At 46.9% G+C, this 25,752-nt stretch overlaps 1 protein-coding gene across 1 annotated transcript in view; it reads right to left on the bottom strand.

Annotated features, from left to right (window-relative positions):
* LOC129704139 (Kv channel-interacting protein 2-like) overlaps positions 1-23,908 on the bottom strand; it is a 193,617-nt gene extending 169,709 nt beyond the window's left edge. Inside the window, exon 1 of the mRNA XM_055647053.1 lies at positions 23,397-23,908. Coding sequence (XP_055503028.1) covers positions 23,397-23,466 — 70 coding nt within the window. The 5' untranslated portion in view covers positions 23,467-23,908. The remainder of the gene's footprint in view (positions 1-23,396) is intronic.
* Between the last annotated feature and the right edge of the window lie 1,844 nt (positions 23,909-25,752).

The following is a 25,752-nucleotide window of genomic DNA, read 5'->3' as shown; positions in this document are numbered from 1 at the left end:
TGAAGCTAGTTGTTGTAGAAGTCCTTATTGGTCAGATATTCTCATGGATACCTTCTCTGTGGAACCTTCAAACTCAAAGTACATTGACTGCATGTTTTAAACACAAAGACAATAATAAAAGATGAACTACATTTCAACGGCACACAATGACAACCACAAATGATTAATATTTTGTTTACATTTTTTTTTTAAAGGGCCAAAGTGCTGGAGCAACTCAGCAGGTCAGGCAGAAACTCTGGAGAACTTGGTTAGGTGATGTTTCGGGTTAGGACCCTTCTTCATACTGATTGTGGTGGGGAATGGGTGGGAGAGAGGTGGGGGCATTGCAGGATCTGACAAGTGATAGGTGGATGCAGGTGAGAGGGTTTTTGCTTGGCATGTGTTTGGACAAAGGCCAGAAATAAAAAGACAAGAAACGTGAGATCAGGAGATAAGGATAGAAGATGAGTGAATTGTGAAGTCGGAGGAAGGAATATAGGTGACAATAGACAATAGGTGCAGGAGTAGGCCATTCGGCCCTTCGAGCCAGCACCGCCATTCAATGTGATCATGGCTGATCATCCCCATTCCTGGCTTCTCTCCATATCCTCCGACTCCGCTATCTATAAGAGCCCTATCTAGCTCTCTCTTGAAAGTATCCAGAGAACCGGCCTCCACCACCCTCCGAGGCAGAGAATTCCACAGACCCATAACTCTCTGTGTGAAAAAGTTGGGTCGGGTTCAGGGGGATGGGGTCCCATCATAGGGACATGACGTGGAGCGTGAACACCACTGCGCTGCTGAAAAAGGTCCAGCAGAGACTGCACTTCCTGAGAGTGCTCAGGAAGAATAACATCACTCAGAGACTGCTGCTGTCCTTTTATCGGTGCTCCATTGAGAGCATACTAACATACTGTGTATGCGTGTGGTACACCAGCTGCACAGCGGCTCAGAGGAAAGCGCTCCAGAGGGCCATTGACAACGCCCAGAGGATTGTCGGCTGCCCTCTCCTTACCTTGGAGGACTTACACAGTTCCCGCTGCACCAAAAAATCCCAGAATATCATAAAGGACATTTCCCACCCCGGACACTCCCTGTTTGAACTGTTGCCGTCAGGCAGACGGTACAGATCTACAAGGACAAGGACAAATAGACTAAAAAACAGTTTTTACCCCACTGCTATAAAAGCACTAAATGTAGCCGCCAAGGAACGCAGGGGCGATACAGACTAAGGGACTGGTACACTGTGAAATCGACAGAAGGATGGAGGGTTGGGTGTGTATGCGTGCTTTGTTCGTGATATTTATTTAGTTGTTTATCTTTTAATATTTTACCTTGTATGTATCGTTAGCTTTTAGAAATGTTTGAATGCTGCACTGACTGGCTGACATTTTAAATTTCGTTGTACATGGTTCATGTTACAATGACAATAAAGAAACTATTCTACTATTCTATGAAAACCTTAAACTGAAGATCCCCTGGTCTTTGAACCTTATCTCTTATGAATTTCCACTTAAATGGTCTTCAACCTGAAACATTAACTCCGTTCTTCTCCCCACAGATGCAGCCTGACCCTCTGAGTACTTTCTATAACTATTTTAGATTTCCAGCATCTGCAGTTTTTGATTTTTGATTTACTGCCCCATTTCCTCCATAAAGCCAGAAACATTAAAAAGTAAACGTACTGTCAGAGTTTCCAGAGACATTTTAGGAAACAGGAGAGTTAGCAAGTAAAATGAAAATCCAGTTCGAGGAATGAATAATGGAAAACGAGGAGATGTCAGATGAATTAAACAGGCATTTTGCATCAATTTTCACCACAGAGGATACAAGTTATATCTCAAAGTTAGTTCCAAATCAGAAGTTGGAAAGAACAAAGGAACTAACAAAATGACCATCTCCAGGGCAGTGGCAATGAGCACAGTTTTGGACCTGCAACCTAACGGGCCCTTCGGCCCAACAAATATGTGCCGACCATCAACTATTCATTTACGCTAATCCTTCAATAATCCCATTTTTTAAAATTTTTGTCACATTTTCATCAACTCCTCGATCACCAGATTTCACCACTCATCTACAAACTAAGAGACAATTAGTATAGTCTAGTTTAGTATATTATTGTCATGCATACTGAGGTACAGTGAAAAGCTTTTGTTAGTGTGCTATCCAGTCAAAGAAAAGATCCTACATTATTACAACCAAGGCATCCATGGTGCACGGATAAAGGACAAAGGGAACAACATTTTGTGCAAGATAAAAATTCCAATTAAAAATAGTTCAAGGGTATCCCATGAGGTAGATGGTGGCTCAAGGACCGCTCTCTAGTTGGTGAGAGGACCATTCAGAGAGAGAGAGTCAGAGAGTCAATTTAATTGTCATTTGGACCCCTGGGGGTCCAAACGAAATGCCGTTTCTGCAGCCATACATTACACACAAATAGACCCCAGACACAACATAATTACATTTAACATAAACATCCATCACATAACTGTGATGGAAGGCCAAAAAAACTTATCTCTCCACTGCACTCTCCCCCCCCCCCCGATGTCACAGTCAAAGTCAAAGCCCCCGGCTGGTGATGGCGATTGTCCCGCGGCCATTGAAGCCACGCCGGGTGGTGCGAGGTCGCACACCGGGTCTTGATGTTGGAGCCCCCGGTGTGTGCTCGCAAAGTCCCGCGGTCGTTCCAGCCAGGCGGGGCAATGGTGTTAGGCCCCGCTCCAGGAGCTCTTCGACCCCGCAACACGGGCGGGAGAATTCGCCGTTGCAGGAGCCCCGAAAAGCAGTCTCCCTCCAGGGAGCCGCGCGGGGTCGTCCGAGCCGTCCGCAGACCCGCAGTAGCAGCCTCCGACTCAGCAGCAGCAGCGGCATCGGCAGCAGCAGCAGCAGCAGCAGCAGCGGCAGCGCTCCTCCACCTCTCCGGTCTCGGCCAGCTCCGCGACGGCAACGGTGAGTCGGCACCAGAGTCCCCGGCTTCTTCCCGTTGGAGGCTGCTCCTCGTTGCGGCCTCAACGACACCTGAGACCCGACGAGAAAAGGTCGGGTCTCCAGTGCAGGGAGAGATTCAAAAGTTTCCCCCCCCCCCTCCCACCCCACCCCCCACCCTCCCACCCCACCCCCACCCCCCCCACACACACACCCCAACATAAAATAACAAAAACTACACAGAAACACAGACAAAAAATAACAAAAACGCGGACAGGCTGCAGAGGCCGCTGCTGGCCAGAGCCGCGCCGCCTACCGGAAACATTCAGTTGTCTGCTAACAACTGGGAAGAAACCGTTCCTGAATCTGGACTTACCCTGCCGACCCGCATGCCTTTGGGACGAGAGAGGATATTGGAGCATCCAAGAGGAAACCCCACCTCACAATCACAAGGAGAACGTGCAAACTCCACAGAGACAGCAGCAGAGGTCAGAATTGAACAAAGGTCTCCAGCACTATGGGGCAGTGGGATTAGCAGCTGCGTTCGTCACTGTGCATCCTCTGCAGATACCGATGGACTAGACTGCATCCTAAGAACCTAAAAGCAACAACTGGTGTATTAGTGTTGGTTTTAATTTGCTTAAATTCCATAGATTTAGGGAAGATTCCACACATCTGGAAAATAACAAAGATACCCCCTTTGTCTGAAAAGCGGGAGAGACAGAAAGCAGGAAACGGCAGGCAGGCCAGTGGGTGAACATCCGTATCAGGAAAATGAAAAACTAATATTAAAGACTTTATAGCCAGAAAAATCCATAATAATCATAGCAAAGTCAACATGGCATTTGCCAAAGGACAATTTGATGTGGTTCTTTGAAGACGTGGGTGTATGACAGAGTGGGTTTTCTCCGGGTGCTCCGGTTTCCTCCCACATCCCAAAGACGTGCTGTTTTGTAGGTTAATTGGCCCTGGTGGGTAGGTAGGGTGATTGATGGCCAGCGCAGACTCGGTGGGCCGAAGGGCCTGTTTCCACGCTCTATCTCTAAACTAAACTAAATCCTTCTTAATTGTTACTTGACACATCGAAGATGACACTTGGCTGTCTGTCTGAAATTGGGCTATGTCTGTACTCAGGGGTGTTAACCTTGACATCACTAAGTTTACAACCCAATGCTATGAACATTGAATTCTCACAGTTTTGGTAACTATCCTATAAACAACCACCCGCTTGTTCCAACCCCAACCCTGCGCAATGAATCTTTTCCTGGATATGCACGCGTTTCGATGGTTGGCGCAGACTCGGTGGGCTGAAGGGCCTATTTCCCTGCGGTATCTCTAAACTAAACTAAGTTAAATCGGCATGTGTTGTGGGTATAGGAAATTCGGGAAATGTGTTGTGTCGGTATTTCTAGAAGGGATTTAATAGAGCACCACATCAAAAGCAGAAAATAAAAAGCTTACAGTGCAGAATGTAACAGATTGGTATGGATGAAAGATTGGCTGGCGGACAGGAAAAAGCAAGTAAGTGTAAATGCATGTGCAAACTTCCTTAAATGCTGAAACCAATTCTGTTTGTTACAATCCAGGTACCGTCTCACCAGCGTCGAGCTCCCCTCTTCTATAATACATACCCTGGCAATCACAGCCAACACCATCAGTCTTTTGCAGTTACTTACTGCAGCTCTATGCTGGAACAGTGGGGCGGCATGGTGACACAGCGGTAACGTTGCTGCCTTACAGCGTCAGACACTCGGGTTCAATCCCAGGTGTGATCTCTGCAGAACATTGATAGGTGAAGTTAAAGGTCGGGACCATTCTTCAGTCACCGTTCTGAATTGTAAGTGGGCAATGAAAATGGGTCTCGACCTGAAACGTCACCTATCGATGTTCTCCGGAGATGCTGCCTGACCTGCTGACTTACTCCAGCACTCCGTGTCTTTTTGGACATTGTGGATTGATCAGCTGCAGGTTCTGGCTAGCAGAGTAGCAAAGTTGCACGTCCTAGACCAAGCGATTGATATAGCTGCAGTACAAACTCTGTAAGTAACTATGTAAGTTTATTGGCCAAGTATTCACATACAAGGAATTTGCCTTGGTGCTCCGCCCACAAGTAACAAAATGACATACAGTGACAGTTACGAATGACTCAGAAAACACTAAACATTAATAATAATAAGATATTAATGATAAAACACCACTGATCAAGCATGTGAACCAACAAAATACCAGATCAAAGGGAGGCTACAGATTTTTGGCTGTTGAGTAGAGCAGCTACTCGTGGATAAAAACTGATTTTATGTCTGGCTGTGGCAGCTTTGACAATCCGGAGTCGCCTTCCAGAGGGAAGTGATTCAAAGAGTTTGTGGCCAGGTGAGAGGGGTCAGAGATGGTCTTGCCCGCTCGCTTCCTGGCTCTTGCAGTGTACAGCTCATCAATGGAGGGAAAATTGCAGCCAATAATCTTCTCTGTACAGACAGCACCCGTAGTAAGGATCGAATCTGGGTCTCTTGCGCTGTACGGCAGCAACCCTACCACTGCACCACTGTTCCGCACTATTTCTGATTTTCTTTGATCTCATGATTCAATGCGCAGGGTTGGGATGACAGGTAAATTAATAAATTATTTCCCCGAGTACAAAAAAGGAGCCCGCACCAATGCAGAGTGCTGAAAAGGTATGAACAAGGGATCTTGTGGATTTATCGGCTGATAGACTTTATTTTAGACTTTACAGAGATACAGTGCAGAAATAGGCCCTTCAGCCCACCGAGTCCATGCCGACCAGCGATCACTAGCACTATCCTACACACTGGGGACAATTTACAATTTTCCCAAAGCCAATTAACCTACAAACATGAATATCTTTAGAGTGTGGGAGGAAACCGAAGCATCCGGAGAAAACACACGCGATCTTGGGGAGAACGTGCAAACTCCGTACAGAGAGCAACGCTAGTCAAGATCGAACCCGGATTTCTGACGCTGTGAGGCAGCAACTCTCCCATAAAGCCCTCACTGTGCTGCCCAAGATATTTCATGGGGAACAGTGCTGTGTGCCTCAGCCTAGTGGAGCTCTACAAATCCCTGCAAACTGTAGATTTTTATCCAATCTTGGCTTGAATTCCTCGCAATTCTGAAATATTTTCTCTCTCGTTGCTTGGCACTGATCATCGCCCAGGGTGAGAGGTCAGGTGGGCCAGCTGTACAAAGCCAGATGGCCATTAATTACAGCGAGCCAGAGGCAGTCAGATAGCAGGAGCAATCCAAAAAGTTCCATCACTCAGACTTTGTGCTCAGGGAGCTCCCATCAAAGAGGGATCTCCTGCATTGGCTCCCATTAACTGAGGAGTTTGCAGATGAATTTTCCAACACGCTAACTGGCTTAGAGTTTTACTCCGTTCTTTTGAAGGCCTTTCCAGTGAAAGACCTGGATCGAGTGGATGTGGAGAGGGTGTTTCCACTAGTGGGAGAATCTAGGACCAGAAGGCACAGCCTCAGGATAAAAAGACATAACTTTATAGAAAGTTGGCAAGGAAGAATTACTTTAGTCAGAGGGTGGTGAATCTGTGGAATTCATTGCCACAAACAGCTGTGGAGGTCGTCAATGGACATTTTTAAGGTGGAAATGGACAGATTCTTGATCAGTAAGAGTGTCAGGGGTTATGGATAGAAGGCAGGGGAATGGGGTTGAGAGGGAAAGATAGATCATCCATGATTGAATGGCAGAGTAGATTGATGGACCAAATGGCCTGATTCTGTTCCTGAATCGTTTGAATTTATGAACCTTTTAATCTGTTCTTGCAAATGAATTTGGTTTCTGGAATCAGATAATATTCTTTTATGATTTCAGTTTAGATAAGCAATTAAGTCAAAAAGCATCCTGACTTTTTAGTTTAGTTTTATCTTTGTCACATGTACCAACAGCTTGTAAAGCTTTGTGCACGCTATTCCACAGTACAATTATACCAGACATGGATACAATCTAGAATATAGATTTTGGAATGATATTTTTGAAATACTTACAAAATTATTCAAGACAAGAATGGAACCTAATACTGAAATGATTATATTTGGTGTAATGGAAGATGGGAATAAATTGAACGCATCTCAAAATCTATTCCTTAATTATGGTTTAATAATAGCAAAAAAATTAATACTTAAATTTTGGAAGGGTACATCAATACCAACACTTAAAATGTGGATTGCAAGTATGTTGGACACCGCTCATCTTGAGGAAATGCGATTCCTCCTAATGGATAAATCAGACCAATTCATAACGAGTTGGTCTCCATTCGTCGTTTTTTTGGAATCATATGGTGCAACACAATTGTAAAAAATAACTGTTTCAGGACTGGACGAGGGTTGGTCAAGACTATAAATAATGATCTCCTTTTCTTTTCACTATTTTTCTCTCTCAACTTTCTTCATTTACTCGTTTTCTTTCTTCACACACTATATATTTCACATTTTTCTATCCTTTACTATCTAACTTCTTTTTCTTATTCTCATCTTTTTTCAATGTAACAAAAAAAAAAAGAAGTTGTACATAAAATGTATTATGAAAATATATATTAGGCACTTTGGTGCCATATGACTGTGCTTACTTCTAATAAAATAAAATATTTAAAAAAAAAAGACATGGATACAATCGGTTCAAACTCAAGTACAACAGGAAGAGCAAAGAAGAAGATACAGAGGGCAGATATAGTTCTCAGCATTGTAACACATCAGTTCCACAGACAAAGTCCAATGTCCGCATTGGGGTAGAGGTGAATCGGACAGTACCCTAGCTCATGGAAGGACCATTCAGAAACCTGATAACGGAGAAGAAGACGCTGTTCCTGTTTTTAGTTCTGAGCATTATCCCTCAATTTCCATATTCAATCTATAAGTCTCCGAAATCCCATTTTATATTTTTAATCGCATTTTCGTTATCCACAGATGTGCGGCGCAGCGGGTAGAGCAGCTGATTCACAGCGCCAGAGAACCAAGTTCAATACCTGATCTCCGGTGCTGTCAGTGTGGAGTTTACACATTCTCCCTGTGACCATGTGGGGTTTCTCCGAGTGCTCCGGTTTCCTCCCACATCCCCAAGACATGCGGGTCTGTGGTTTAATCGTCTCTCTGTAAGTTGTGTCCAGTATGTAGGGAGCGGATGAGAAAGTGGGATAACATTGGACTAGTGTGAACGGGTGATTGATGTCAGCCTGTATCCTGAACCTGAATCTGAATTTTGAAGTCAGCAGGGCAGTACTCTGCATATCGCCAACTTGGACAATTTTAACATTTTTAGTTAACCAAGTTGCCAGTTAACCAAGCCAATAAACCTGTGCATCTTTGGCGTGTGGGAGGAAACCGAAGACCTCGGAGAAAACCCACACAGATCACGGGGAGAACGTACAAACTCCATACAGACAGCACCCGTAGTCGGGATCGAACCCGGATCTCTGGCGCTGCATTTTGCTGTAAGGCAGCAACTCTACTGCTGTGCCACCGTGACTGCCATGCTGTAACCTGCAATCAATTCAAAAAAGTCAACTCCTTTAAATCTCTTTCCTACCTGTAAGTATAGATCTATCATACTCGACTTCAAGCTGATTACATCTACATATGGTATATCGGATCTGTTTGGATAGCGTACAAAACAAAGCTTTTCACTGCAACTCGGTTCACGTGACAATAATAAACCTAAGCTGCCCCTCGTGTGTAGGGAGTGAATGTGAAAGTGGGATAACCTCGAACTAGTGTGGATGGGTGATCAATGGTCAGCATGGACTGGTGGGCTGAATGGCCTGTTTCCATGCCTCATATTTAATCAATCAACCATTTAAACCTCTCTGTTTCTTCATTCTGTATAAACATCTCTGGGCTCATATTGATTTGGCAATTCATGTAAAGTGACCAATATATATTCAGGTCCACATCCTGATTTTTATTTCCAAGCTACCGATGTTGGCTATTTCACACTTGCTTTGCCTTTCACTTCATCATCCAATCTTTGAACAACATAACCAGGAGTTGGCCATTCAAGCCCTCGCCCCTGTTCCACAATTCAACAAACCCCTTTTACCTCAGTACAACCTAACTATAGTAACCCCTTATTGGCCTGTCCCACTTGGCATTTTTTTAGGCAACTGCCGAAGCAGGTCGCCGAAAAACCGATGACATCACAGCGACAACCTACGATAGCAGCTATGTCAGGAGAAGTCAAGCTACGCTCACTGACGTCAAACTCACTGTCGCCAAATTTTTTTTAACATGTTGAAAATTTAGCTGCGACCAGAAAGACCAAAATAAGTGGGACAGGCCCATTATTCTTCAATACTTTTAATATCTAAACACCGATTTGGGACACAAAAGGGTGGCACAGTGGTGCAGCGGTAGAGTTACTGCCTCATAGCACCAGATCCCCGGGTTCGATCCCGACTATGGGTGCATGTCTGTACGGAGTTTGTACGTTCTCCCCGTGACCGCATGGAATGTCTCCAAGTGCTCCGGTTTCCTCATGCACTCCAAAGACGTGCAGGTTTGTAGGTTAATTGGCTTTAATTGTCCCTAGTGTGTAGGATTGTGCTAGTGTACGGGGTGATAGCTGGTTGGCGCGGACTCGGTGGGCTGAAGGGCTTGTTTCCGTGCAGTATCTCTAAAGTGTCTAAGGTCTAAAAGACTGCAGATGCTGGAATGCCGAGCAAAAAAAATAGAATGCTGGAGGCACTCGGTGGGTTAGGCAGAGTCTGTGGAGGGAAATGGACAGACAATGTTTCAGTTCAGAACCCTTCTTCAGGCCGATTTATTGAGCTCTGCATTAATTACACTCCATGGCTGAATAACCACAATACTCTCAGTTGAAGAATTTGAAAACCTCGTCACCCCATAAGAATTTCTTCACACTGAAGAAGCATCCTGATCCGAAACATTGTCTGTCCATTCTCTCCACAGATGTCACCTTTACTGTAGAGTTCAGGCTTTAGAGATACAGTGCAAAAAACAGGCGCTTCGACCCACCGAGTCCATGCCGACCAGTAATCAGCCCGTACACCAGAACTATCCAGGGACAATTTAACAGCGATTCAGACTTTCTACCCTATCTCTGCCTCTCGTAATCTTTCATACTTCTGTCAAGTCTATTATCTAAATGGTGGCCGATTAGGAAAGGGGGAGATGCAGCGAGACCTGGGTGTCATGGTACACCAGTCATTGAAAGTAGGCATGCAGGTGCAGCAGGCAGTGAAGAAAGCGAATGGTATGTTAGCATTCATAGCAAAAGGATTTGAGTATAGGAGCAGGGAGGTTCTACTGCAGTTGTACAGGGTCTTGGTGAGACCACATCTGGAGTATTGCGTACAGTTTTGGTCTCCTAATCTGAGGAAGAACATTCTTGCCATAGAGGGAGTACAGAGAAGGTTCACCAGACTGATTCCTGGGATGTCAGGACTTTCATATGTGGAAAGACTGGATAGACTCGGCTTGTACTCGCTATAATTTAGAAGATTGAGGGGGGGATCTTATAGAAACTTACAAAATTCTTAAGGGGTTGGACAGGCTAGATGCAGGAAGATTGTTCCCGATGTTGGGGAAGTCCAGAACAAGGGGTCACAGTTTAAGGATAAAGGGGAATCTTTTAGGACCGAGATGAGAAAAAAGAAATTTTTCATACAGAGAGTGGTGAATCTGTGGAACTCTCTGCCACAGAAGGTAGTTGAGGCCAGTTCATTGGCTATATTTAAGAGGGAGTTGGATGTGGCCCTTGTGGCTAAAGGGATCAGGGGGTATGGAGAGAATGCAGGTACAGGATACTGAGTTGGATGATCAGCCATGATCATATTGAATGGCGGTGCAGGTTCGAAGGGCCGAATGGCCTACTCCTTCACCTATTTTCTATGTTTCTATGTCTCCCCTCAGCCTGTGCAGCTCCAGAGAAAATAAGACCAGTTTGTCCAACTTCTCTGTAGTTAATACCCTTTCATCCTGGCAGCATGCTGGCATGTCTCTGCTGCATCCTCTCCAAAGCCTCCACATCCTGCCTGTAATGAGGCGGCCACAACTGCATGCTACACTACAAAGGCAGCCTAACTGAAGCCTTAAAAAGCTGCAATGTGACTTTCTGAGTCTAATACTCCGTGCCCCAGCCGATGAAGATAAACAACCCGTACACCTTCTTTATCACTCTATCTAATTAGTGTGGTATTGCTTTATATCCTTTTTTATTTGCTAAAGGTTATTACATGGGTTGTAACAGGGGACAAAGCTTTTCATGCAGCTTTACTTAATGAGAACACTTATTGATGTGCACAACAGGATTATAACCCAATGTGGAATGGGAAAAGTTCAACAGAGGAATGAAAGGCAAGATTCAGAAAGTGAATGAAAACAAAATATATAATTGGTATCGTCCTTTGTTGAGATGAATCTCTTTCAGGGCAATCTCTGTGGCAGCCTTCCTGTTTCCATTATTCCCTTCCACTGAGACATCTTTGTTTAAATCAAACTCCACGTGTGACCGAGCTGACTGTGCAACTCTTTTCTTTAGAGATACAGCATGGAAACAGGCCCTTGTGGCCACCAAGTCAATGCCAACCAGCAATTACCCAAACACTAGCACTATCCAACACCTTAAGGCCAATTTTCAAAAGCCAATTAAACTGCAAACCTGTACTTCTTCGGAGTGTGGGAGGAAACCCGAGCACCCAAAGAAAACCCACGTGGTTACAGGGAGAAAGTACAAACTAAATGCAGACGGCACCTGTAGTCAGGGTAGAACCCGGGTCACTGGCACGGTAAGGCAGCAACTCTACTGCTGCGGCACTCTCTGCAAGGCCTAGTGGCCATTTGTTTCTCCCACAATGAGCTCCTGCCAGGCTCATTCCAAATTAAATATGGAGATAAGACACAAAAATCTGGAGTAACTCAGCAGGACAGGCAGCATCTCTGGAGCGAAGGAATGGGTGACGCTTCGGGTTGAGATTCATCACAAATTAATTTCCGTTTCCAACCCTGGGTTACAACTGATGAATGGAAAGGCATTGCAACAGTCCGGGACATTGAGGGATATGGATCATATGCAGGCAGATGAGATGAGTTTATCTTTGGCATCATGCTTGGCACGGCCATTGTTGGATGAAGGTACTGTTCCTACGCTGTGTTGTGCTTCGAACCGCCGCTGCTCGTCCCCTGAAGACCAGAGACGGGGAAGACGGAGCCGGCGACGATGACGGACGTGAGGGGCGAGGCGGGTAGGAGAGGTGTGGGAACAGGGTTCCGGCCAACCGCACCCTCGAGGATGGCCGCGGGAGGGAGGCCCATTCCGGGAGCAAAGGTGGACAGGGAGGAGAGGGTCGTGGGTTCCAGGTCAGCCAAGGAAGGCAACGGCTGGAGGCCCTTGCAGCAGCCTGGGACTCGCCTGGAGGGGGCACCGCTCATAAGAACTAGAGTGCGGACTGGACTTTGAAAATGGCGCCTCTTGCATGTGGGTTCAGCAGACCATTTCTGTACACTTGCTAATCGGGGACGGTGTGGCAATAGGCAATATGTTACCGAACTGTTTGTAAGAAAACAATTTCACCGTGCATTTACATTTCACACATGTGTCAATAAAAGCATCATTGAACCATTAAAGCAGGGAGAGGCAAGAGCAAAACTCTCAAAGCCATTCTGGAGTTTGAAGAAGGGTGTTGACCCAAATCACTGCCTGCCCATTCCCCTCTACAGATGCTGCCTGACCCGCTGAGCTATTCCAGCACTAGATGTTCTATTCCAAACCTTTGATTATTTTATTATAAAGCAAGCTGGGCACGTTGTTCCTTTCCTAATGCTGTTGGAGTTAAGAATTAAACCGTTATATAACATTTCACAGGCTAGTTACATGAATATTTCATAAAATGTATTAAATAATGGAAAGTTCTCACTGCCTGATGCAGTTTACATAGAAACTTAGAAAATAGGTGCAGGAGTAGGCCATTCGGCCCTTCGAGCCTGTACAGCCATTCAATATGATCATGGCTGATCATCCAACTCAATATCCTGTACCTGCCTTCTCTCCATACCCCCTGATCCACATCTAACTCCCTCTTAAATATAGCCGATGAACTGGCCTCGACTACCTTCTTTGGCAGAGAATTCCACACATTCACCACTCTCTGTGTGAAAACTACTTTACTTTAGACTTTATAGATACAGTACGGAAACAGGCCCTTCGGCCCACCGAGTCAGCGCCAACCAGCATTCACCCCGTACGCTAACACTATCCTACACACTAGGGACAATTTTACAACTTACCAATTAACCTACAAACCTGTATGTATTTGGTGGGTTGGAGGAAACCCACATGGCCACAGGGTGAACGTGCAAACTCTGTACAGACAGCACCCATGGTCAGGATCTAACCTGGGTCTCTGGCGCTGTAAGGCAGCAACTCTACCGCTGCGTCACTGGGTCACCCTTAAGTTCCTGAATGAGCAACTAAAATAGCAGCTGGTGATTGTTAAAGCCGTCACCATCCCCAGTGCGACAATGCACATGACAACACAAGCAGATAGAGTGGTAGAGACGTATGTGGCATGCTTGCCTTCATCGATTGTAGCATTGAGTGTAGACTTCAGGCAGTCACCATGCAGCTTTATAGGACTTTGGTCAAGCTGCACGTGGATCATTGTGTACAGTTCTCGTCGCCCCATTACAGGAAGGATGTGGAGGCTTTGGAAAAGGTGCAGAGGGCGTTTACCAGAGTGATTCCATGGATTAGAATGTATAAACAGCAAGGAGAGGTCGGACAAGCTTGGATTGTTTTCTCTGGAATGCCAGAGGTTGCAGGGAGACCTGATACAAGTATATAAAATTGTGAGAGGCATGGACAGGGTGGATAGACAGCCCAGGATGGAAATATCAAATACTAGCTTTAATAGGAGAGGGGAAATATTTAAAGGAGATGTGCGGGGCAAGTTTGTTTTACACAGAGGGTGAGATAAGAAGATTAGAATAGGTATGAAATGTGAAGCCAGAGGAAGGGATAGAGATGGAAGGGGAGAAAGGGAGAAATGGGTGCACAAACCGGTGGGGCACAGGGAAGGGAGAGGGAAAATAGGGGTGGAGGGAAGGGGTGATGGTGTTTGCAGGTTAGTTACCTAAACTGGGAGAATTCAATGTTGATTCTCAGAAATGGGATTAGGTTACATAACACTTATTGGTCAGCATGAACTTGATAGATCGAATGGTCTCCTGCAGTGAATTTTATCATTGAGTATAGAAGTTGGGATGTAATGTTAAAATTGTACAAGGCATTGGTGAGGCCAATTCTGGAGTATGGTGTACAATTTTGGTCGCCTAATTATAGGAAGGATGTCAACAAAATAGAGAGAGTACAGAAGAGATTTACTAGAATGTTGCCTGGGTTTCAGCAACTAAGTTACAGAGAAAGGTTGAACAAGTTAGGGCTTTATTCTTTGGAGCACAGAAGGTTAAGGGGGGACTTGATAGAGGTTTTTAAAATGATGAGAGGGATAGACAGAGTTGACGTGGAAAAGCTTTTCCCACTGAGAGTAGGGAAGATTCAAACAAGGGGACATGACATGAGAATTAAGGGACTGAAGTTTAGGGGTAACATGAGGGGGAACTTCTTTACTCAGAGAGTGGTAGCTGTGTGGAATGAGCTTCCAGTGAAGGTGGTGGAGGCAGGTTCGTTTTTATCATTTAAAAATAAATTGGATAGTTATATGGATGGGAAGGGAATGGAGGGTTATGGTCTGAGCGCAGGTGTATGGGACTAGGGGAGATTATGTGTTCGGCACGGACTAGAAGGGTCGAGATGGCCTGTTTCCGTGCTGTAATTGTTATATGGTTATATGGTTATATGGTTAATGAATATTTCATATTTTCTAAAAGCTCGCAAGGCCTGACTGTTGTCTTTTCAAATAACCTTTGCCGCCCCGAGTTAATACCACTCTTGTCTCAACTGTTCCCCAAAGTGTTTGTACTCCGAGCCTTCACTGGGTCTTGAACCTACCATAGAGTATGCCCAGTTTCATCGCTAGAACTCACTCAATGATGCACCTGGGTGCAGTGAAATTCTTTGTTTTTGCATTCAATACAGTAAAGTATTGATTGTATAGAGTCGCCCCATGCATCTGGCACTGACAAAGTTACAAGATACTCATTAGAGTCCCGATGGTCCTTCTTTGTTCTTGCCGCTCCCCCCCTCTCCAGGCCCCCCCCCCCCCCCCCTTGTCCTTGGCAGCCCTCCCCTCGCGGGTTCATCTTTATTCACCCCCTCCTCCCCCACGTTGGGGCCCCCCTTGTTCTCAAAGCCTCCCCAACCCTGCCAGGTCCCTCTTTGCTCTCAGTGCTGCCACACTTTGCGAGGTCCCTCCTTGTTCTCAAATGCCCCCCCCACTGGGACCCCATTGTTCTCGCCGGCCTCCCACCGGCGGATCCCTCTCGGTGACCTGTCCTCGGCACGTCTTCTCTTCACTGCTCCATTGGGTCCATCTCCATAGGGCGAGTCTCCATGTAGTTAAAGACTCCCACCACTGTTCTAGTTAATGTTAATAGATCATAATAGAAATGAAGCATGTCTGTAACGACTCTCACAGATGCACCAGAGAGTGCATAGTATCGGGCTGCATCACAGCTTGGTTTTGGAACAGCTCTGCCCAAGATTGCAAGAAACTGCAGAGAGTTGTGGATGTAGCCCAGTCCATTAGATAGACCAGGCTCCCAACCATCGACTCCATCCGCACTTCATGCTGCTTTGAGAAAGCAGTGAACTTGGCCTTTCCTTTTTCTCCGCACTCCCATTGTCAGAAGGTACAGACTCTTGAAGGCGCGCACCACCAGACTCAGGAACAGCTTCTTCCCCTCTGTTAACAGACTTCTGAATGGACCTTCCGTAAGTTAGGGTCCCATTCACTTCCACTCCTTACAGACATGGACTTTGCCTGTGGAACGATGCTCGAGTCTACAACACTATATTCCACACTCTGAATCTTCCCCCTTGCTCTACCTATAGTACTCGAGTTTGACGATTGTATTTACGTATAGTATTACCTGATTGGATTGGATAGCATGCAAAACACAGCTTTTCACTGTTAACGTTACATGTAACAATAATAACCATAAACCTAAACAGAGCACAATTTAAAACAAGAAATTCTCACTAGTGCCTTGAGTAAACATTCCTCCCGATGGATTATGTCTTTTCTTTCCCTAACAAAGAGATTTTATTCTAACAATCACAGTTAAAAGAACTGGAAAGATCAAAGCTGCCCGGCAGTTTAGAAACATCTATCCATCAACAGATTACAACCTTATCATCTGTATCCTCGACGCTCTCGACGATCAGTGTTCACAGAAGGCTTCATGCATCCCTGTGGACACTGCGTGCTCCCACTCCAGGGACATGTGGGTACGGATGGAGGCCCAGAAGAGGGGCAGGCAGTCGGCCTGGGCAGAACCCTAGACTGCCCGCTGCCTGGACCCGGGCCCTGGAACAAACTGACAGAGAGATGCCCCCTACCCCAAACCGACTGACCCTCCCTCCCCTCCAAACCGGGTGACCAAAGATCAGGAGCGTGGGCCTGAAATGCAGCCAATGTACCGTGTCTATGGTTACACTACAGTTTTGCAATATTCTGGGTACGCCGTATTCCAGTTATCAATTTATTCCATTATTGATTATTATGTATTTAATTGAAGGTATTGCATGAATCCTGTAAGAATTTCATTATTACTTTGCCGGTATACCTGACAATTAAATACACTCCACTCTCGACTCTCACGACTCTCGACTCCCCCATCCCACACAACGCAAGACAAGTTAATTGGCAATTTGGTAGAACTCAAATTGTGGAAACCTACTCTGAAAAACAGGGCAGCGCGGTGGAGCAGCGGTAGAGTTACTGCCTCACAGCGCCAGAGAACCGGGTTCGATCCTGACTACAGGTGCTGTCTGTATGGAGTTTGTACGTTCCACTTCGTGACCCACGTGGGTTTTCTCCGCGTGCTCCGGTTTCCTCCCACACTCCAAAGTCGTGCAGGTTTGAAGGTCAAACTTGTAATCAGTTGTAATCTAGTGTGTAGGATTGAATGACTGATACATTATTATTAATTTGTTGGATTTTTGGCTTTGGTAAAATTATTTGTCCTTTATCGGTACACTGTGAACAGCTTGATTGTAAGACTTTAGACTTCGTAGATACAGCGTGGAAACAGGCCCTTTGGCCCACCGAGTCCACGCCGACCAGCGATCCTCCCGTACACCAGCACTATCCTGCACACTAGGGACAATTTACCATTTTACCAAAGCCAATGAACCTACAAACCTGTACATCTTTGGAATGTGGGAGGAAACCGGACCACCAGGAGAAAATCTACGCGGTCACAGAGAGAAGGTACAAAATCTGTACAGACAGCACCCGTAGTCATGATTGAACCCCGGTTTCTGGCACTGTAGGGCAGCAACTCTCGATGCACCAGTGTGAAGCCATTAAATCTTTCCACTGACTGGATAGCAGGCAACAAAGGCTTTTCCCTGTACCTCTGTCCATGTGACAATAATGGACTAAACATGGACCCTTGGTATCCCAAGCCAAGTAACAGTTACCTACAGCTCCTGCTATACTGTACAAACACAAGTAGAGAGACGGCCACAGTATTTATTCATTTGTTCACCATGAGGCCCAGCCTTATCGCCCATTTCCACAGCGCATACTGTGACAAATCAACCACATTTCCACAGGTTCATAGTCACATACGACAAGGACAGCAGGTTTTCTTAGAACATAGAACAGTACAGCACATGAACAGGCCCTTCGGCCCACAATGACAGTGCCGAACATGGTGACCAAGACCACTAGTTTCCACTAGTGGGAGAGTCTAGAACTAGAGGCCGTAGCCTCAGAATAAAAGGACGTACCTTTAGAAAGGAGATGAGGAGGAATTTCTTTAGTCAGAGGGTGGTGTACCTGTGGAATTCATTGGCATGTCATTAGGTATTTTTAAGGCGGAGATTGACAGGTTCTTAATTAGTACGGGTGTCAAGGGTTATGGGGAGAAGGCAGGAGAAAGGGGTTGAGAGGGAAAGATAGATCAGCCATGATTGAATGACGGAGTACACTTGATGGGCCGAATGGCCTAATTCTGCTCCTAGAACTTGAACTCTTATCTGCCCGCGTATAATCCACCTCTCTCCATTCCTGGCATATTCTTATTTTATAACACAAGGGTGTTGACAGTACTCTGGTAGTTTCACTACCATTGCTCACATTCTATCGCAAACCCATTGAGTTAAGGCAGTTTACAACACAGCAGTATGAATATTGATTTCTTCAATTTCAAGTAATCCTTGCATCCACCCTCTCTCCGTCCCTCCCGACCCTAGTCATCCCATTAGTTCCACTTTCATCCTAGATACATAGATACATTGATAATGGGTGTAGGAGTAGGCCATTTGGCCCTTCGAGCCAGCACCGCCATTCAATGTGATCATGGCTGATCATTCACAATCAGTACCTGGGCCGTTCCTGCCTTCTCCCCATACCCCTTGGTTCATTTAGCCCTCAGAGCTCTATCTAAGTCTCTCTTGAATACATCCAGTGAATCGGCCTCCACTGCCTTCTGAGGCAGAGAATTCCACAAATTCAAAAGTTTTTCTTTATCTCAGTTCTAGATGGCCTACTCCTTATTCTTACATGGTTGCCTCTGGTCCTGGACTCCCACAACATCAGGAACATGTTTCCTGCCTCTAGCTTGTCCAATCCCTTAATAAGTTAATATGTTTCTATAAGATACCCTCTCATCCTTCTCAATTCCAGTGTATGCAAGCCCAGTCGCTCCATTCTTTCATCATATGACAGTCCTGCCATCCTGGGAATTAATCTCGTGAACCTACACTGCACTCCCTCAATAGCAAGAATATCCTTCCTCAAATTAGGAGACTAAAACTGCACACAATATTCCAGGTGTGGTCTCACCAGGGCCCTGTACAATTGCAGAAGGACCTCTTCGCTCCTATACTTAAATCCTCTCATTATGAAGGCCAACATGCCATCCACTTTCTTCACTGCTTGCTGTACCTGCATGCTTACTTTCAGTGACTGATGTACAAGGACCCCCAGATCCCGTTGTACTTCCCCTTTTCCTAAACTGACACCATTCAGATAATAATCTGCCTTCCCGTTCCTGCCACCAAAGTGGATAACCTCACATTTATCCGCATTAAACTTCATCTGCCATGCATCTGCCCACTCATCCAACCTGTCCAAATCACCCTGCATCCTCATAGCATCCTCTACACAGTTCACACTTCCACCCATCTTTGTGTAAATGGAAAATTTGCTAATGTTACTTTTAATTCCTTCATCTAAATCATTAATGAATATTGTAAATAGCTGTGGTCCCAGCACCGAGCCTTGCGGTACCCCACTTATCACTACCTGCCATTCTGAGAGGGACCCGTTAATCCCTACTCTTTGTTTCCTGTCTGCCAACCAAAATCCCGACTCTTTGTTTCCTGTCTGCCAACCATGTCAATACCCTTCCCTCAATACCATGTGCTCTAATTTTGCCCACTAATTTCCTGTGTGGGACCTTATCAAAGGTTTTCTGAAAGTCCAGGTACACTACATCCACTGGCTCTCCCTTGTCCATTTTACTTGTTACATCCTCAAAAATTCCATAAGATTTGCCAAGCATGATTTCCCCTTCGTAAATCCATGCTGACTCGGACCGATCCTGTTACTGCTACCCAAATGAGCTGCTGTTACATCTTTGGTAATCGACTCCAGCATCTTCCCCACCACCGATGCCATGCTAACTGGTCTGAAGAAAGAACCAAAGTTCCTGTTCAACTCATCTGCCATTTCCTTGTTCCCCATAATAAATCCACCTGTTTCTGTCTTCAAGGGACCACACATAAGCAGGACCCAAATCCTGTTTATTTTCACTGTTTCACTCATTAGTTTCACTCGGTATCCGCTTCTCCACAGCCAACAATGGACCACTGTGGGCTCCACCTTTCCTCGATCATCCTTGCTGGCTTTGATTTGTCCTTTTGCATTAGCTTTCATTCATTTGTTCTCTATCTGATGAAGAGTCTCGACCCCAAACGTCAATATGCCTTTTCTCCAGAGATGCTGCCTGAGTTATAGACGCTAAATTACTCCAGGATTTTGTGTCTATCTTCGCTGTAAACCAGTATCTGCAGTTCCTTCCTACACATTGAGTTAAGGACTTGAATTTAAACCTCCGACGATACAGTCTGATTCGAACTCTTATCACGGGCTAATGATACAAATCAATGCATATCGGTGCTAGCAGCGAAAGCGCGGGGATAACGCGCCGCCAAGATTGGCGCGTTGTATCTAATCTTTGGTAGGGGGTAGAGGATTGAGATAGCGGTCAAACAGCGAGGGTGAAATAGATACGAAGTCGCAACTACAAGGGTACATAAGAGGCTGTATATGCTGGAATGGTGAGTAAATAAAACACAATACACCTAAACAAAGCGCTGGAGGAAGTCAGCGGCTCCGGCAGCATATGTGGAGAATAGGAATAGATGACCTTTCGGGTAGGAACCCCTTCTTCAGACTTTCCTCAGTCTTTAGAAGAGTCACGACCCGAATCGATTCCTTTTCTCCAGAATTGCAGCCTGACCCGCTGAGTTACTCCAGCACTTTGTATCCTTTTGTGGAAACCAGCATCTGCAGTTCCTCGTTTCTACCAGTTAGTCCAGTACTTTGTGTTTCCAGCTTTGAGAATGTCCCGGGTCTCAATTCAGGCTGAGATTGAGTGTGGTGGCATTGGACCAGGCAGCGAGTAGATCTAAACTGCGCCTTCAAAACAGACAGCACGCAAAGTGCTGGAGGAACTGAACGAGTCAGGCAGCATCTGTGGAGGGAATTGGACAGAGCACAGATGCTGTCTGACCCACAGAGTTCCTCCAGCACTTTGCATTTTACTCAAGATTCCAGCATCTGCAGTTCCTCGTGTCTCCTCCAACACTGGGTACAACATCGGACGTAACTAAAATAATTCAACCATTCGAGTAGACAAATCTGACAAGGGTTTCGACCCGAAACGTTGCCTATTTCCTTCGCTCCATAGATGCTGCCTCACTCGCTGAGTTTCTCCAGCATTTGTGTCTACCTTCGATTTTCCAGCATCTGCAGTTCCTTTAGACCATTAGAGTATTGTGTTCAGTTCTGGGCACCAAGTTATAGGAAGGATGTCAAGCTGGGAAGGGTGCAGAGAATATTTATGAGGATGTTTCCAGCAGTCAAGAGTCTGAGGGATAGGGAGAGTTTAAGCGGGTGAGCACTCTATTCCTTGGCAGGAGGATGATGTGATCTTATATAAGTGTACAAAATCATAAGAGGAATAGACCGGGTAGACGCACATAGTCTCTTGCCCAGAGCAGGGGAATCGAGAACCAGAGGACATAGGTTTAAGGTGAGGGGGGAGATTTAATAAGAACCTGCGGGTTAACTTATTTTACACAGAGGGTGGTAGATGTATAGAACGAGCTGTCGGAGGAGGTAGTTGAGGCAGGTACGTTTAAGAAACATTTAGACAGGCACATGGATAGGATAGGATAGGTTTGAGGGATATGGGTCAAACGCAAGCAGGTGGGGCTAGTGTTGGTCGGCGTGGACAAGTTAGGCCGATGGGCCTGTTTCCACGCTGTAAGACACCATTAGCTTATACTGTGGGTGAGTGTGCTGGCTATTCGTTGTTGGCAAGTTACACAGGACGGTACAAGAGATTCAGAGCACGTTCAGTCCAGAAGAGATCAGACCAGTTGGCTGAGGGGAAACGTGGGCGGGAAGGCGACCCCAGATCTTGCTCGGAGTTCCGCCAGCGCGTCCTATTCCAACAGAGGGAGCAGATGCCTGTAATCACCCTGCAACAGATGACAGCGCGGCGCTTCCATCCACCTGGCCCCGGGACTGGCACTTTACAGAGAGCTGCGGACCGGCCCTCAACCCTCGTCTATGGGAAGGGCAGGGAGTTGTGGAGATGGATGACAGGGGGTTGGAAGGGGAGAGAGTTTTAGGGAGGGGACGGAGAGGGAGTAATTGGAAAGGCGGGGTGTGTTAGGGGTAAAGGGTGATCAGAAGGGCGGGGGGTTTTAGGCAGGGGTGGGGAGGGGAGGGGAGTAATTGGATTGGAGCGGGGGATGTTTTGGTGAGGGGAAGGGGTGCAAGGGCAGAGAATTGTAGGGAGGGTTAGGTGAGTTATTGAAGAGCGTGGAGTTTGGGACATGGGGCGAGCGGGGTTGGCTGATTGATTGATTGATTGGAAGGGCGTGGAGTTTTAAATTGAGCGAGGAGGAAGGGGCTTGGACCTTATTCGGTGTGCCCCACCAAGCCCCGGTAGATGTCCACAACTGGGTCTTGCTCGGACTGAGCCCCCCCGTCCATCTTCTGTTCCGGTCTCGAACTCCCCACCCTTCCAGCCAAGCACCACGACACAATCCCCCCCCTCCCCCTCCCCAGTACTACATTCCCCTCCCAACCACTCCCCGCTCCTCCCATCCCAACTACTACCATCCTCTCCTCCTCCCTAGCCACTCCCCTCCTCCTCAATTCACTGCCATCCAATGACCCTCCGCCCCCCCCTCCCCCTCCCCCCCCCCCCACCACCACTGCCCTGCCCTTGCCCAAAACCCATCGCCCACCAATCACTACCTTATCCCAAAACTCTCCACCATTCCAACCAACTTCCTCCCGTCAACATTTAACCAAACCAACCAATCCCCTATTCCTTCCCAAGACTCCCACCCTCCCAACCAGCTCCTTCCACACCCCCCCCCCCCCACTTCCAACCAACTGCATCGCTCCCCCACCCCCCCCACCCTTCCAACCAGCAACCCCCCCTCCAAATCATCCCACCATCCTCTTAGCCAGAACCAACCGATTCAACAAACCCCCTCCCCCCCCCCCCCCCCCCCAACTCCCATACTTTTTGTAAACCAGGCATCTTTCCAAAAATGTCCCGATGAGGATTTTCACCCTGTCTTGTGCTCACGAGTGTAATCATTGATTACTGGAGGCTCCTGAATAACCCAGGGGGAATTTGGAGCCGCTTCCTACCCAAGGCAACACCTAATGGCTTTGCAGTTGGGTGTTGGCACAAAGTATGGAGCAAATTTCGCCACCCCCACCGCCCCAAAGTATTCACCGTCCGCACTCCACTCCCCTCCCCGAAAGCCTCCCCGCCCTTCTTTCAAAATACTCCCGAACCCGTGCCAGATGGAGTTCAGGAATGGGTCGAGTCAAGGTGCAGTCGGGACCAATCAAGTCCAATTTCATTCGAACTATAAGCCTGGGACAGCGACGATGGGAGACATCAACAGTCCGCACAATGTCACGGCAGGCAGGCAGGCAGTCAGCAGCAGACAACTGGCCGGATTACAGCATGCAAACCCCCCACAGAAACATGTCCAGCAATCCCCAAGCCCACACTCTCAAGCACATTCCGCTCCACAATGTATTCTGAACCCGACTTACCGGGGAGCTGGTCATACCCGTCCATGTCCCTCTGCTCCGTGACGCTGGACTTCTTGGTCTTGCCTTTCATAATCTCTTGAGAAGGCAGCGGAAGGGAAGTGGGAGAGGAATATCTGTCAAATGTGCTTTTAAATTAAAGATTGGAAAGCAAAGAGCGTGTTAGCGCCCAGCAGCCGCTGATGCCGAATCTCTACCAATTGAGAATTTTGGAGGGAGGGTGGAGCAGCGAGAGAAAGAGAGAGAGAGAGAAACTGGGTGGAGAAAATTGGGGGTTAAAGTGGATCCATGGTTGAGTAATTCCTGGGAATGTTAACTTCCCTGCGATAGAACCTGTCAGTTATTTCCCGAGGTGCTGTGTGCAGAAGCAACACGGGTTCCTGTTTAGACAGCAGATTGTGGAGAGATACAACACGGGTCCGTGTGTGTGTGTGTGTGTGTGTGTCTCTCTCTCTCCCTCCCTCCCTCTCCCTCCGCCAATCGCGTTGATCTTCAGCCAGCAAGAAGCAGTATTTGTTTTGATTTCACGGCGCTCTCTCACATATCTGGCCCGGCTTCCAATGTCTTTTCATCCCCCTCCCCCTCCTCTCTCCCTCGTAAATAGATATTTTTCTTTAAACAGTGCCAACTCCTGGTTTGACTGTTCCCCGAGCGTTTGTCCGCCTCGGCGTTAGAGTTGCCTCCTTCCTTCTTCCTACATCACCTCTCAGGTTTTTGTGTGTGGGGAGATAGAGGGAGAGAGAGACTCTTACTCTCGCGGCCGGCGCGTCTCAGTTTTCTTTAAACCGATTGAGGACGCGCGGCTGAACCGAGAAGGGGGCAAGCGTACAGACATCACAGGGAGAGAGAGGGAGAGAGAGGGTTGGGGGGGGAGGCTCGGGGAGAGGGGATAGAGTAACATGTGTAATATATAATTATATATATATATATATATAGAGAGAGAGAGAGAGAGAGGGTGAGAGTGAGGGAGAGAGAGAGAAGCGACACACACACACACACATACACACAGTCAGTTCAAGGCGCGGGTACAGAGAGGGAGAGAACCATGAATAGGTACGGATATATACATCGGCACAGCGAAGGAGAACAGAGAAACAGTCATACTGAACAGAGATACCGAACATACAGTCATCCAGCACAGAGATAGTCATATTGAACAGATATACAGTTGAAAAGAACAGAGATACAGGCATAGTGGAACATACAGTCATACTGTCACAGACGAGGATGTTGCCAGGATTAGAGGGTGTAAGCTATAGGGAGAGGTTGAGTAGGCTGGGTCTCTATTCCATGGAGCGTAGGAGGATGAGGGGAGATCTTATGGAGGGGTAGACAAAATCACGAGAGGAATAGATCGGGTAGATGCACAGAGTCTTTTACCCAGAGTAGGGAAATCGAGGATCAGAGGACATAGGTTCAAGGTGAAGGGGAAAAGATTTCATAGGAATCCGTGAGGTAACTTGTTAACTTGGTTCATATGGAACAAGGTGGTAGGTGTATGGGACTAACACGTTTGCAGAGGACAGGTAGGTTTGAGGCTGGGAGCTGGAGAAACTCATGCAGCCCATCGAAGGAAATATGCAACGTTTAACCCTTCTTCAGACTGACGGGGGGTGGGGGTTGGGGACAAGAAAGGGAAAAGGAGAGCAGCCAGGTTTGGAGGGTGGGAGGACAGCAGGGGAGCGGGGAAGGGAGGAGACAGCAAGGACTAACAAAATTGGGAGGATGTTCTGCCCCGGGGGTGAGAGTCCCATATGTGCTGTTCCTCCAATTTCCGGTGGGCGTTTTGGGCCTACAGGCATGAACTCGAATTTCCCAATTCTGTTAGTCCTTTGCTGTCTCCTCCCCTTCCTCACTGTCTCCTACCCTCGCTGGCTACTCCTCCTTTTGTGACTCTATGAGGGTTTCGGCCGAAACGTTGACCCCCCGTGCCCGAAACTTCGCTCCTTAGAGGCAATCCAGCTTTTCTGTGTATTCGGGCATCTGCATTTTTTAAGGTTTGGAGATTGAGCGGGCAAGTGGGACTAGGGTATCAGGGACATTGTGGGCGAGTTGGGCCGAAGGGCCTGTTTCCACACTGTATCACTGTGACTCTATGACCGCGGGGGCAATGTTATTGGGTATTTTTAAGGTGGAGATTGACTAGTTCTTAATTAAACGGGTGTCAAAGGTTACAGGGAGAAGGCAAGAGAATGGGGTTGAGAGGGAAAGATAGACCAGGCATGATTGAATTGCGGAATACGCTCGGTGTGCCTAATTGTACATGAGAGCGTGGACAGGGTGGTACAGGCCCATCTGACAATGCAAGGAACTGCAGATGCTGCTTTACCAAAAGGGACACAAAGTGCAGGAGTAACTC

Source organism: Leucoraja erinacea, chromosome 15 (genome assembly GCF_028641065.1).
Source record: "Leucoraja erinacea ecotype New England chromosome 15, Leri_hhj_1, whole genome shotgun sequence".
Lineage (NCBI taxonomy): Eukaryota > Metazoa > Chordata > Chondrichthyes > Rajiformes > Rajidae > Leucoraja > Leucoraja erinaceus.
The sequence above is the reverse complement of the archived record's forward strand: the minus strand, read 5'-3'. Positions and strand labels throughout refer to the sequence as shown.